This window comes from Chiroxiphia lanceolata, chromosome 1 (genome assembly GCF_009829145.1).
Source record: "Chiroxiphia lanceolata isolate bChiLan1 chromosome 1, bChiLan1.pri, whole genome shotgun sequence".
In the NCBI taxonomy this organism is placed as follows: domain Eukaryota; kingdom Metazoa; phylum Chordata; class Aves; order Passeriformes; family Pipridae; genus Chiroxiphia; species Chiroxiphia lanceolata.
The window spans coordinates 79,604,331-79,616,928 of record NC_045637.1 but is presented as its reverse complement, the minus strand read 5'-3'; the positions used below and the strand labels follow the sequence as shown (position 1 = coordinate 79,616,928).

General features: G+C 34.4%; 1 protein-coding gene across 4 annotated transcripts in view; it reads left to right on the top strand.

Annotated features, from left to right (window-relative positions):
• CDH12 (cadherin 12) overlaps positions 1-12,598 on the top strand; it is a 532,655-nt gene that overhangs the window by 394,246 nt on the left and 125,811 nt on the right. For all 4 annotated transcript variants that reach the window (XM_032704956.1, XM_032704962.1, XM_032704979.1 and 1 more), the window contains one exon: positions 12,019-12,313. In XM_032704956.1, coding sequence (XP_032560847.1) covers positions 12,019-12,313 — 295 coding nt within the window. The remainder of the gene's footprint in view (positions 1-12,018; positions 12,314-12,598) is intronic.

Here is a 12,598-nt window from a genome sequence, read left to right as displayed (position 1 = left end):
AACCAAAGGAATATTTTTTAGGAAAATTTCTAAAAACGGGTTCCCTTTGTTAATATGACTTCCTTGATCATAATTAGCAGCTACTGAAAATGCAGGTACATTTAACTATCAATAGCTGCAACATTTGTCAGTGAATGAAGCCTTACTTCTGTGAATACTTATAAATGGATAATACCTCTGCCATGTAACAACTACCTCCTGCAACAGTGGAAGGATTTCACAGTCATTTCTGCCTAACAGAAATATTATTATTTGAAGTTCTGGAAAATCAAAGGGCGGGAAAGGGGTAGAGAGAGAGATGGCGAATGATTTCCACATAAGAAAAGACTTCTATTGTTTCCATTTTAAGACCTTTAGTTTGGTAAAACTTTTAAAGGTGGAAAGAAAATTTCCCTAAGTGTGTGAACTTAAACAAAAGAGAATGTTTACATTCAGTCTACAGGAGAGAACCCTGCTAATGCTCTGCAGGAAAGTACTCTGCTAGTACTTGTAAGGCCCTAATTATTATGGAATAAAATTGGAGGCAATGGGAGTTTTACCATTGAATTTTTCAAGTCCAAGATTTAGGCTTTATGGACACAGTTACACTTCCTAGGAGACTGAAGAGATTTTACCCCTATAAATTATTTTCCCCAGGACTTATCAAAGTACCATATGCAGGAGGATTAGGAAAAATTAACATCTCTCTTGTTTCACTGAGCAGTTCTGTCAGAAAAAGGATAGAATATAGTCTCACCCTGATACAGTTCTTATTCCTCACCTCCTGCTTCTTCCCTCTTCCAAGTTCCACGTAGGAATAACTTTCCTGCCCTTTTGTCTCTCAGATAAAATTACTCTACACTCTTCTCTTCCTCCTCCATCCCCAATAGCAGCAGCAGAGGTGGCTGTTCTTTCATCTCATCAGTATAAAACATAAGTACAGCCACAGTTAGAGAAAACAGAGATCTTACAGCAGCTGAACAATTCTGTTCCAAATTATAAAGCTTTGAAAATTCTTTAATTAATACATTGTGTTCTCCACTGATTTTTAAGAAGATTTTTCTTTATTCATTAAAAACATGAGTAAATCTTGCAAGTTATAGCTGTAAGTAGCATATAACTTCATGTAAACTCAACACGTTTTTAAAAATTGCATTGGGAAAATCCAACAGAGATAATTACATTCAGATTTATAATTAAACTGCTCCATTTAAGCAGAAATGATTTAGCCTTGAGCTGTGGAAGATATTTTTCTTTTGCTTGTTAGTACCTAGGTGTGACATTTCTATTAAAAAGAAGGCATATCATTCTTACTGAGTGCAGCTTAATGATATGTGAAATATGAATATATCCATAACTTAGAATATATACAGGATTTCTGGGATTTAATTCAGTTCTGCATAGTGCTGTATAAATGCTGCTTGTTTTAAATAATCCAAGCTTGAAGAACAAACTCTATCTGATGCTTTTATCTGTGTCTTAGGAACTTACTTTTCTCCCATACAAAGGTTGATTAGTTAAAAGACCTCACTGAAAGAGAATTTTTTCTTATTTTTGCAAAACCTAAAAAAAAAAAAAAATAAAAATCTGTGTTTCAAACCAGAAGAAAATGCAAACTATCCAGCGTGTCACTTATCTGTATTGCTTTATCAAAATGAAAGAAATACGTATGACATAACCCTTTCCTATACCACTTCTGGAACCCAATGAAAATCAACACTTGCTATGTGATAATACAGCCTTTAAAAATGTTGTTATGAGGAAATCTTGCAACTGGAACATGATTCATGTGCTTTTTTGGAATTGATGCATTAGGCACAGAAGAAGTCTTTCAGTTTCTTTGCTGTACTTTCTATTCCTATATCAGTTGCACATCAAGCATTATTCATTCATGACTGCTGGATTATTTTGGGGTTTTTTTGTGTGTGTGTCTGTCACAGATGCATGTTTGCCTGGGTTTTTTGGGCCAACTTAATACAAAGTGGTTAAAAATTCAGAAGATATTATGTTTCAGTCAAAAAATTCTCTGCCTGTAAAGGCTGGAAAATTATCCCTCTAATATATGTGTTAAAATTGATATTTTGCACCTCTATGATATAACTAAGATTTTTTTTTGCCTATTTAGAAGAGAGAAGTGGTCAAATAGTTTGTGATTGTATGCCTTGTCACAGTGATAGACAGGTTGAGGCAAAATCTTTCTACTCTGTCATTCCCTACTTGTACTAGTGTGTCATTATGAAACAAAAAGAGACACCTTAACTGACAGAGCTTTAGAGAAAGTGTGATTTACAAAACAAGTTTTCTGTATTTAACATAACATTAAATTCAAATACATAAGAAGGGAGGTTTTATATTCACTTGCTATGTAGTCAGTGAAGAAAAATATTTGAAATAATGAAAAAGAAATGTATTAAGGGAAAGATCAAAATGAAGAAAGCTTCATCAACACCAACAGAATGTAATAGGCCTTTGCTCTAAACCCATCCAAGATCAAACTGGAGTTGAAGAGCATACTGTTATAAATAAAAAATTAAACAGCAAAAGATAAATTTGCTACCTAAAGTTCCAATCAATGTCAAATTAAGCATGAACTTCTATAATCAGTTTATAATCTTTAGTCTCTCCAAATGCAATGGATTTAAACTGATACTCTTTCAGCATATGTTTCCAGTGATGTGTTTATTCGAAGAGGTGGAGACCCTATAGTTCTTATCTTTCTTTTTATGTTCTAACTACAAGAATCTCTCATTTTCAGCTTATGACAGAGACCGTGTTGAAAGTACTTTAAAGGTGTGCATTTATCGGTGATTTTTTTAAAAATTTTTATTATTATGTTTGACACGGAAAAAATTCAGCATAGATAAACTACTAGGTAGTGCAACTGTAGTCTGTATAATGATCTTGTGTTCTTTCATGTCTCTGCATGTTGTAGAATTGTGACTTCCTAAAGTAGAATAAACCTAGTTCAGGGAGCCTTAAGTAGGGTGCACTTCTAGGAACTATACTGAGCCTTTGACTTTACAGAGAAGGTATCTGTGGAGATTTTGTACAGCTGAGTCAGGGAGCTAGAGTCAGGCTTGGGATTCACTTTGTGTGTGTGTTCACGTGCACCATTTCTGTGACTGTGGAGGTCAGCTAACCCCTAACCACAGTTTTCTGCGTTAGGACTGATTAACAGTAGGAGATAACTGACTTCATGAATACTATGCCCTGAGATGTTTATTATTACGTAGCTGGATATATTTTTCTTCTCCTAGTTGCAGCTATGGTGTGGAAATGTATGCTGTCCCTCATAACAGGTTGCTGCCTGTTCAGAAGAGCAACTCCAGCAAGAAGTTTGAGTTTTCCATAATTAATTTCAAAAGAGCCAGGCTTAAAAAAGCCAGCCATTTTATTCCTTTAACTAGATGTAACAGTATGATATAAAGAATTTCAGGGGAATTCAATTAGCTCCAGATGTTTAGGGTGGAGAAGTGAATGCCACCAAAGGAAGGAATGGGCTCAGAGCCATGATCGCTTCCAGCAGCATGACAGTCATCAACAGGCAGCTGTCTTTTTGTCTGTCACTTCAGAAGCAAAATGGCATACCCTACACTTTCTTCCCTTAGACATATTCATAGCTAATCCTATAGCCTACACAAAGATATTCCTTTTGGTATGAGTAGGACAATTACTGTGAGAAAAAAAAAGTCATACAACCGACCGGCTGTAGTTATAGCTTCCATGGGAAATTAAATCTCAAGAAAAAAAACAAGTACATAATATCATGACCCATTATTAGGTGAGATGGCAAACCAAGCATGTGTCCTCTGATACTAATGGTATTTTCTGTGCAATGCCCAAGTAGTTAACCATGATTTTATACCTTGTAGCTTAAGACATCTATAGAGTATAATTCTAAAGCAAATGGATCACATTCACACATCCTTGAAAGAAAACAGATTTTGTCATTTTACTTCTCAAGTATAAACACCTCCTTTTAGACTGAAAATATCTAACCTTGCCAACAGCTTAATTTCAGTGATGCTTTGCAATATAAAATTCCTGCTTGTTCTCAGCTTTTTGAACAGTGGTTATCTGATGATCTTCAGAGAGACTATCTTCATAAATATAATTAGACTGTCATTAGAATTTATAAACTCTTTTCTAATAGGTGTCTTACAAATTTTACTTTAGATGTAACATATGTCATGTAAAAACTTCCTAAGCCTCTTGTGTCTATTTTTTATGATATTTATTCATACAGCATAATTCATATTTTAATTCATTGATATTTTATATATGTTGTAGAAGGGATACAGCAGAGAATATAGTGCAAAATAATGTATTATTGTCAGTATGTGGTATCTAGAGAGATGCAGATCTGTTTGATTCTTACAGTGTTTCCTCTTTCAAAACAGAAATACTGAAAGCATATATACTTCCCAAAAAGATCACCACCCCTTCATACTTACAATTTTAATTGATTACAGCAATTCCATTAAGCATTTTTCAGATTTTGCACAATTAAATAACAAGTGTGTAGAATTTGATTATAATGTTGTCTTCATTTAGTTTTCAGGAAAAAAAAAAAAAAAAGTATTGCCTTGAATAGGAATACAACTATCTCCTGTCTAAAGCTGCGATGATTTTTTTTCCCCAGACCCCTGTTTGTGGCAAATGCCTTTCCCCCATTTCTCAGTTTTGGGCATCAACATTATGCTACCACTTAGCCACCGGGACTCCAGCCAGGCATTGGTACAGAGGGAGTGCCAGTGCTTTCACAGGTGTAAATCAAATTGGCTCTGCTGGTGCCAACTGAAATGCATCCATTTGTAACAGGTGATGCTTTCCACAGGCTCCTTCAAAACAGAGGATTGTTTACCACAGATTTCAGGTGCACAGCAGGGAAAAGAAAAGTCACACCTATGAATGAGGATACATGGCACAACCACTTTTCTCATCTGATGCATCAAGTTCTTTGGAGTGTGAGGGTTTCAGATTCAAACCCTTACTCTGTTCCTGTTAAATATTTTGAAAAATCCTGAACTTATAAAAATTTGATGAGATGGTGAAATCATTTTCCGCTGAGCTGACATCAGCAGCTGCACACTCCACTGTAGCTCATATTGCTTTAGTAGGATGGATAAGATCACATTGGACAAAGAAGAAATTGGAAGTTGATAAATTTCCTCAAATTTTGTCTCCTATTGCTGTCTAATGGGCAATAGTGGAATTTGTTGTTGGAACACGTGATTATGTTACTTTACTATAGTAACACCTGCGCAGATTCATGGTCCCATCAGCTGTTATCATTCTGCAAAAAATTTCTCCCAAATGATGTTCAACATAAATGTGGACTTAAAGCTATCAATATAATTATACATTGTTACAATGTACACAGAGCACATTGTAACATGGATTTACATGAGACCACCAAGAATAGTTTAATTAAAAAATTACTTCCAATAGTCATTCTTACATTAAAGTTTGAGAGGGCCAGAACACAGACGCATCATCTCCAACTGAAATGATGACGCAAAAATAATAATCTGAAATATATACAACTTGTAATTTACATATATAATTACTTGCATAATTAAATTATTTTACAATATTACTGATAAATTTTATTCTTTCAATATTTTATTAGTGCATAACTTTTCTCTTTTATCAATATTTTTCTGTCTGTGGCATTTCATAAAAGATTTTTTTGACAGTGATTTTACAAGTGTTATTAATAAATTCCACATAATGCAACAAAAATATTATTGCAGAGCAGAATTAGAAAAAGAACAATCCCTGATCCCTCAAGTGAGTGATGTTCATAGGGACGAGGATTCATCTGAACTGACGAGGTCAGGTACTGCTTTTATTCCTTGCTAATGACTTTCTTGTCATCAACTTACTAACTGACAACCACATTTATTATTGGAAAAGTGTGGTCTGACTTAGTATGCTTAGGCTAAATCCCCATGACATAAGGAGATAACATTTTATTTAATTGGATAATTAGATTTTTAATTTAAAAAAAGTTCAACTTTATTTGCCAAATAGGAATCATTAGAAAAAGAGTATAAATTATTTAATTCTTCTTGAATAAGATTGTATTCTAATCTAATTTGGTCAGAAAGAGACTATAAAATGCAGAACCATGTTGTTTTCCACTATTTTTGTAAAAATTAGTCAGAAGAATGCCAATTCTTGGAAGTAAATATTTTACTAAACAAAAAAAGAACATAGAAATACACCCCCAAGAAAATTAGTCATGATAATAAGATATGCACCGCTTAGTAATTCAAATACTTTTTTTTTAATTTTTGGTATATATATATATATATATATATATATATATATATATATACACACATACATCCTTTAATTGGCATCTTTAATTGTCATTTGAAATTCTCATAGCACTAAGAAAGTCTGCTCAAAGATGGAAGTCTCTTATAAAAACCCTGTACAAAGCTGGTACAAAGACACCTTTTCCTATTGTGCAAATAATTTTCAGCTTAAAAAGGAAACAAAACCTTCTTTTCCAAATGACCTTTTAAAAAAGGTAATTCTTTTCTCCTTTTGTTCACCTTTCTTTTGCCTCATCATTTTGCACTGGGACTCAGCTATCATAAAGGTCTTTTCCAACATAAATGATTATGTGATTCTTTGATTTTAATTGCTCCTTGTTTCCATATACCTATTTTGCAGATTGTCGTTTATCCAACCCAGTTTGTAGTAGTATCCTAACTTCTCTCAACACAAGCTTTAGGGCTTTAATCTGACTAATACATGGTAACTGACTATTCAGAAGATGCCCTAGGTTATCCAAATATTTAGGATCAGGAAACATTTGCACTGACTCTGTTGTGAGAAGATTTCCCCTCGTCCTTAAATGTCCTCTGAAGGTGGATATGTCTGTGATGGAGAGGGGAAGAAAGAAAACCTACTTTTTTGAAATTTGATTAGCACTGTTGTTTTTCTTTCTCAATTTTCTTGAATTAAAGTCTCTGGCACCCCCACCCCCCCTTTTATTTTGTGGAAAATTTCAGGTTTTATGTATTTTTAAAGGGAAGGAATAAATACACTTGTTTAAAAGCAGTACATTAGATTCTAATTATCAATTTTTAAAAGAAACTTTGAAATCTCTGTAGGCCATAGAGTTCTTGTCAATAGAAAATGTGTGTAGAATAATTATATTTTAGAAGTGCAATCTTCCAAATAGAAAGTCTGCTCAAATGGTTAATATTAAAGGTTTCTCTAGACTCATTTACACTCTTCTCTGCTGTAGTGGGTATCCCTGTTCCAACACAGACTTTTGCAGTTGAGGTCTGCCAAAATAGGTGTGTTCATGTCTGTGTTTACTGTACCAGCCTTTTTTCCTTTCCTCAATTCAAGACATCATTCTGTGTTTGCAGTCTTAGATAATACTGGAGTTGAATGGTTGTTTAGATTTCTCAAATAGTTTTCATTGTACATCTTACCCAAGAAAGGGCAGAGGAAGGAGCTGGTGGCTACAGAATAAATGGACATATGGAGAAGTAGATACAGGAAGAGTAAATAGTGGAATAAGGTCCTAAAATGTATTGTATAAAGAAAATTATGTAAAGAAAACAGATGAATAATTAATACTGTTGTACAGGAAAGGAAGGGTTAATATCCCAGAACATTAGTATTTTTTCAGTCCGGATATGCATTGCAATATAGCATTTAAATTGATTTGCTAGCAACAAATAAATGGGGCAGTGAATTTTTTTTTCAGCTTGTGAAATTGGCAGTGGAATAAGACCTAGAATCTGAGTATATCACAGGATGAATATATCAATTTAGGGATGTCAAACACTCCTTGACATTTAAAACTTTCTTACTTCATTCTCTACCTTTTTCTTTTTTTTCATTGTATGTGCGTGAGAAATGCAGAAAGGGAAGCAGTCAATTCATACAACAACTATTCAGTGTCCGTATTGGTGTGAAATTAAGATCACAGCAATCCTAATGGATGTCACAGCCCTTGTTCTTGCATTCTCTGGGGGGGTATAGTGATTGCTTCATTTTAAGGCTAGACTATCTTGCAATTTGTTAAGTTTCTTTTGATTCTGATTGCTCTACCTGTGTATGTGAATTTACACATTTGACTTTCCAAATCATTGTAAGTGTATTAATGCAAGCCATTGACATGTGTAAGAAAAGAGAAGGTGAACAGTTGAGGATCAGAGGCATAGGACACTGAGGAGCAAATCAGCACCTCAGGATACTGAGGGACAAGTACATCTGATCCATATTCCTGCCATGTTGAATTTACCTAGGAATATAAAGCAATTCTTGAAGTACATTATTTAATGCATTTCTTAGTCTTTCATGTGGTTTCATATGTAACATCAAATCATTTGTGCAGCTGTATGAATTCTTTAAGTGACACAGAACTTATAAAACTGAGTTAGTGAAGCAGTAAGACCTTAATTTATTGCTAAAATACAGTCATACTTCTTGTTAAGAACTGGACATAATTGTCAGAAAAATTGAATAAATAGTTCCTTCCAGATGTGCTAGCAGCAAATTGTTACCAACTTTTCATTCCCTCTGATGCAAACTAGCTTTCATCTTGTTATAGGGTAAAGCAGATTGCTAGATCCCATGGACTTGTCAACTGACTCAATTTGACATCTGGTATTGGATATAATTTAAAAACACTGTCATAATTTTTGCATAGATTTATGCGATGTATTTCACAATAGTATCCATCCTATTATTCATACTTTATTTTTTTTAATCAGTCATCTCTTTGCCATATGTGTTATTGTTTGCACATATTAGCAAGAATTATGGAATGATTCTGCCATCACAGAAAAATATTCTTGATTTTGTGCACTAACAAAGTTTGCTGCAAGGAGTTACTAATTTTACACTTGGGGCAGATTTGCCCAAATATCTGACACTAAACTCTGTGTTACTTAGTGAGAATAACAGTATAGTTTTCAGCAAAAGTAGAAACTATTCCCTCACATTTCCAAATCTTTGCTGCATTTTTAATATCCAGGATTTATAGGGAAAACATAAAATTAAGAAAATCTGTCTGAATACAATCATTTATACAACCTTGTTGCAGTAAATTCATATGATTCTGAAATGTAAACAGACTGTGGGGAGGGGAGTAGTTTAGAGTTGAGCACTTGTTCTCTTGCCCTGTAGTTTTGCTCAAATAGCGCAAGACCAAGAATCAGAAAATAAGTACAAACAAGAAGGATAAATGGGATACAAAACTAAAGCTGCTGCTGGACACAGTGTCAAAAAATCTAGTCTCTCACAAATCTTCTGTGTGTCTTTCAGTACAAAAACATAAAAGCCTTTTCTTCCAGTGCTTGTGGCACATAAATCAAAGAGACAATAGCAAGCACTTCTCTAGCCTAACCTGCTTTCTAGAATATTTCAGGCATCGGCAGTCAGGATTGTTTTCTAGTGTTGTGTAAGTACATCTAATGTTAGCTCCATCCTTGCATCTGAATCTCAGTTTTCCATGCCTTTTATTGTTGGATAATTTAGTTCATTTTAAATTAAATCAATCAGCTATTCCCCTACAGTAATTAGACACTTTGTAATGTTGAATTGCCCCACAAATTACATAGCTCAGTGTGAGTTACAAATAGCATGCATTTGCCCATTGTCCAGCAATAGTACCTCGGAAGCCTGTATAAAAATTGTCAGATTAGCATGATTTGATGAATAAATAGAATGTGACAGATCCCAGCTAATGCAGAGCAATACAGCTCTGCTCAAATAAGTCGAATGGTTCCTAGGTTACATTAGCTGAGTGATGCTTGTGAAGCCCAGTAAACACATCTGTAACTGTAGAATTGCTAATCTTGCCAGTTATAAAGCTTTTTATCTCCAATACATTTGAAAAAAAAAAAAAAGGTATGTTTAGGCTTGTCTCTGTATTTCACTCTTCCTTTGTCTTGAGAGCCCTTGCTTTACCTGTTTTTTGTTACACTTTTTACCTTTTTCCCCAGCTAGGGAAAGCAACTATAATTGTTTCTAGTATAATCCGAGGGCTCAGATAAAACATCCAGTGCAGCCTGATTTGTTACTAGTTGAACAAAAAACCTACAGCTGGCAATCAGAAAAACACTCAACCATCTCAGCTTTAGTGCCAAATCTGATGACAGGAGATGGGAGTAGAGACAATAATCTTGTCATACTTCCCTGTTTACAAATTCCTGCTTTGAAACCACTTTCTTTTGCTTTGTGTTATTCTTACTTCCAGGAGTATGAATCAAGGTAGTCTTCACAATGAAGCTCAAATAAATTTTATTTAATAAAGAGACATAAATAAAACAATTGTGTGGGTCACTCTGTAAAGTTCTAAAGTTCACTCTAAAAAGTTTTTTCTTTGAGCTTTTTCATAATCATTTTTATATCTTTATTTCACTCTATAGATGTCTGGATGTCTATATATGATAATGGAGAAAATACCAAGTCTTTACTGAGCAAGGTATAATGAAACAGTAGGAAGTTTTGAGCCACTTAAATTAAAATGATGAGGAAGAAACAGACATTAATTATCTCAGACTGCATTATCTTTTCATTTTGCAAGGAAGGAAATGCTTAACACCTCACAAGCAAAATGCTTTACTTTGGACTGGAGAGATAATTTAAAATCACATGTGGGGGGCAGCTAGATGAAAGATCAGAATCTAGTATATTCACTGAGCAAGAATGATGAGATCAAAAAGTAGACAAAGAAGAAACTATGTTCGTGTTTGCTCTGTGCCACAAACCATGACCTCTTCCACGGTCACAAGGACCTGTTTTCAATCTCGAGTCAATAGCTATAAATGTTAATAATTGCCTTTACCTCTTTCTCTGTAGCTTAGCTTCTTGCCCCATTACCAAAACCATTTAGCTTCTCAGTAATTCATTTTCTACATAATCTCCTTTCATGTCCCATGTTTCCTCTATTGTGTTTCACCTTGAGCAGTACATCATGTAAATAAAGTCTATATCCATAATCACTTTACAATTCTGCTTAAGGGAATTCACTCTTGAAAACTCCATTCCAACCGGCGTCCATTATAGTAGATCTTTTTAGTCCTCATTAGATGGGACAAAGGGGCGAATATTTTAAAAACTATTTTAGCATCAGTGATGTAACCTTGAGTATCTATTCAAAGCTTTTAGATGTATTTAAAGGACGAGTATGAAGCAGATCTGAGAAAGAAGTTCATCACAGTGTGTTTGGATTCTAAAAATTCCTGCATTTAAAGTAAAGTTTAAGGCCACATTACTGTAGTGTAGACACTGATGAAAGGGACAAAAATGTCCCAGAAGTTGTATTCAAATGTTGGGGTTTTTTTTCAAATTAAAAATAGAGATTTATCATACTAATAGCCAGGAAAATGTGTGTGTTGGTATTTAAGGCAGAAATAAATTAATTAAGACAGAAAAGAATGAGTTCTGTATTCTTCCAATGAGCAACAAACTCCTAGCTTCACACAGTCTGCAATGTGACTATCTCAGAAAGGACAGAAACAAGTGATGAAATATGTGTGTAAAAGATAGTATTTTTAGTTCTGTTTAGGATTTACTCTAATTATGAGGTGTATATTTTCTTGTTTTAAACCAAATTTTACTGTGACTTTTGGATTCCATCAAGCTCTTGCTCTTGAAATAAAAATTAGGTATTTCCCTTCCACTTCTCTGAAAGCCAAATGCCTGTGAAAGCTTTTGACACTCTCTTATGTCACCTCACATTTGCTTGATGTGGTTATGTGTGGTTTTCCCTTCTTAGTCTTACATTTCAGTTTGTAACAAATCTGAAGCCTTGCTTCATTGCATTTTTAGTTGCTGAACCACTGTCTGTAATGTTCGAGATGGGGGTAAAAATCTTAGATAATATGCTACCCACATTTTTAGCATGCACTTAGAGGCAGTTAAAAACTTATGAAATTGGTTCCTCTAACACCTTTTATTACATAAGAGAAAAAAATAAAATAACAGTTGCCTTCCAGCCTAGGAAAAGTCATTAATGTTCTTTTCCTCCCTTTCATTTTTCCTTTTGTTCTCAAGCTTCATTCTGACTTGGACAAGGGAGTCGGCACTGTTAAATATACCCTTTCAGGAGATGGTGCTGGCACGGTTTTTACTATTGATGAGACCACAGGAGACATTCATGCCATAAGGAGCCTAGATCGAGAAGAAAAACCTTTCTACACACTCCGGGCTCAGGCTGTGGATGTTGACACCAAGAAACCACTAGAGCCTGAATCAGAGTTCATCATCAAAGTGCAGGACATTAATGATAATGAGCCAAGGTTTCTGGATGGGCCTTATGTTGCCAGTGTCCCAGAAATGTCTCCAGTGGGTGAGTAAGAAGCTTTAAACACCTGATAACTAATTGCATATTACTTAATTGTCTCAATACACATTTCACGCTGAGGAAAGAAAAATAAGGATGAAATAAAAATATACCTTCTAAAACTTATTATTAGGGATGTTTCTAATGCTCTGTGCTTAGAAATATGCAGATTAGAGTTTTCTTTTAGCTTTGTTTGCTGATTTATAAACTTACTCTCCTCCAAAATGAGTGCCAATAACTTTAAGTCTCTGAGGACAGGAGGAGAATAGAAAGAGATAGTCAAGGCAGGTA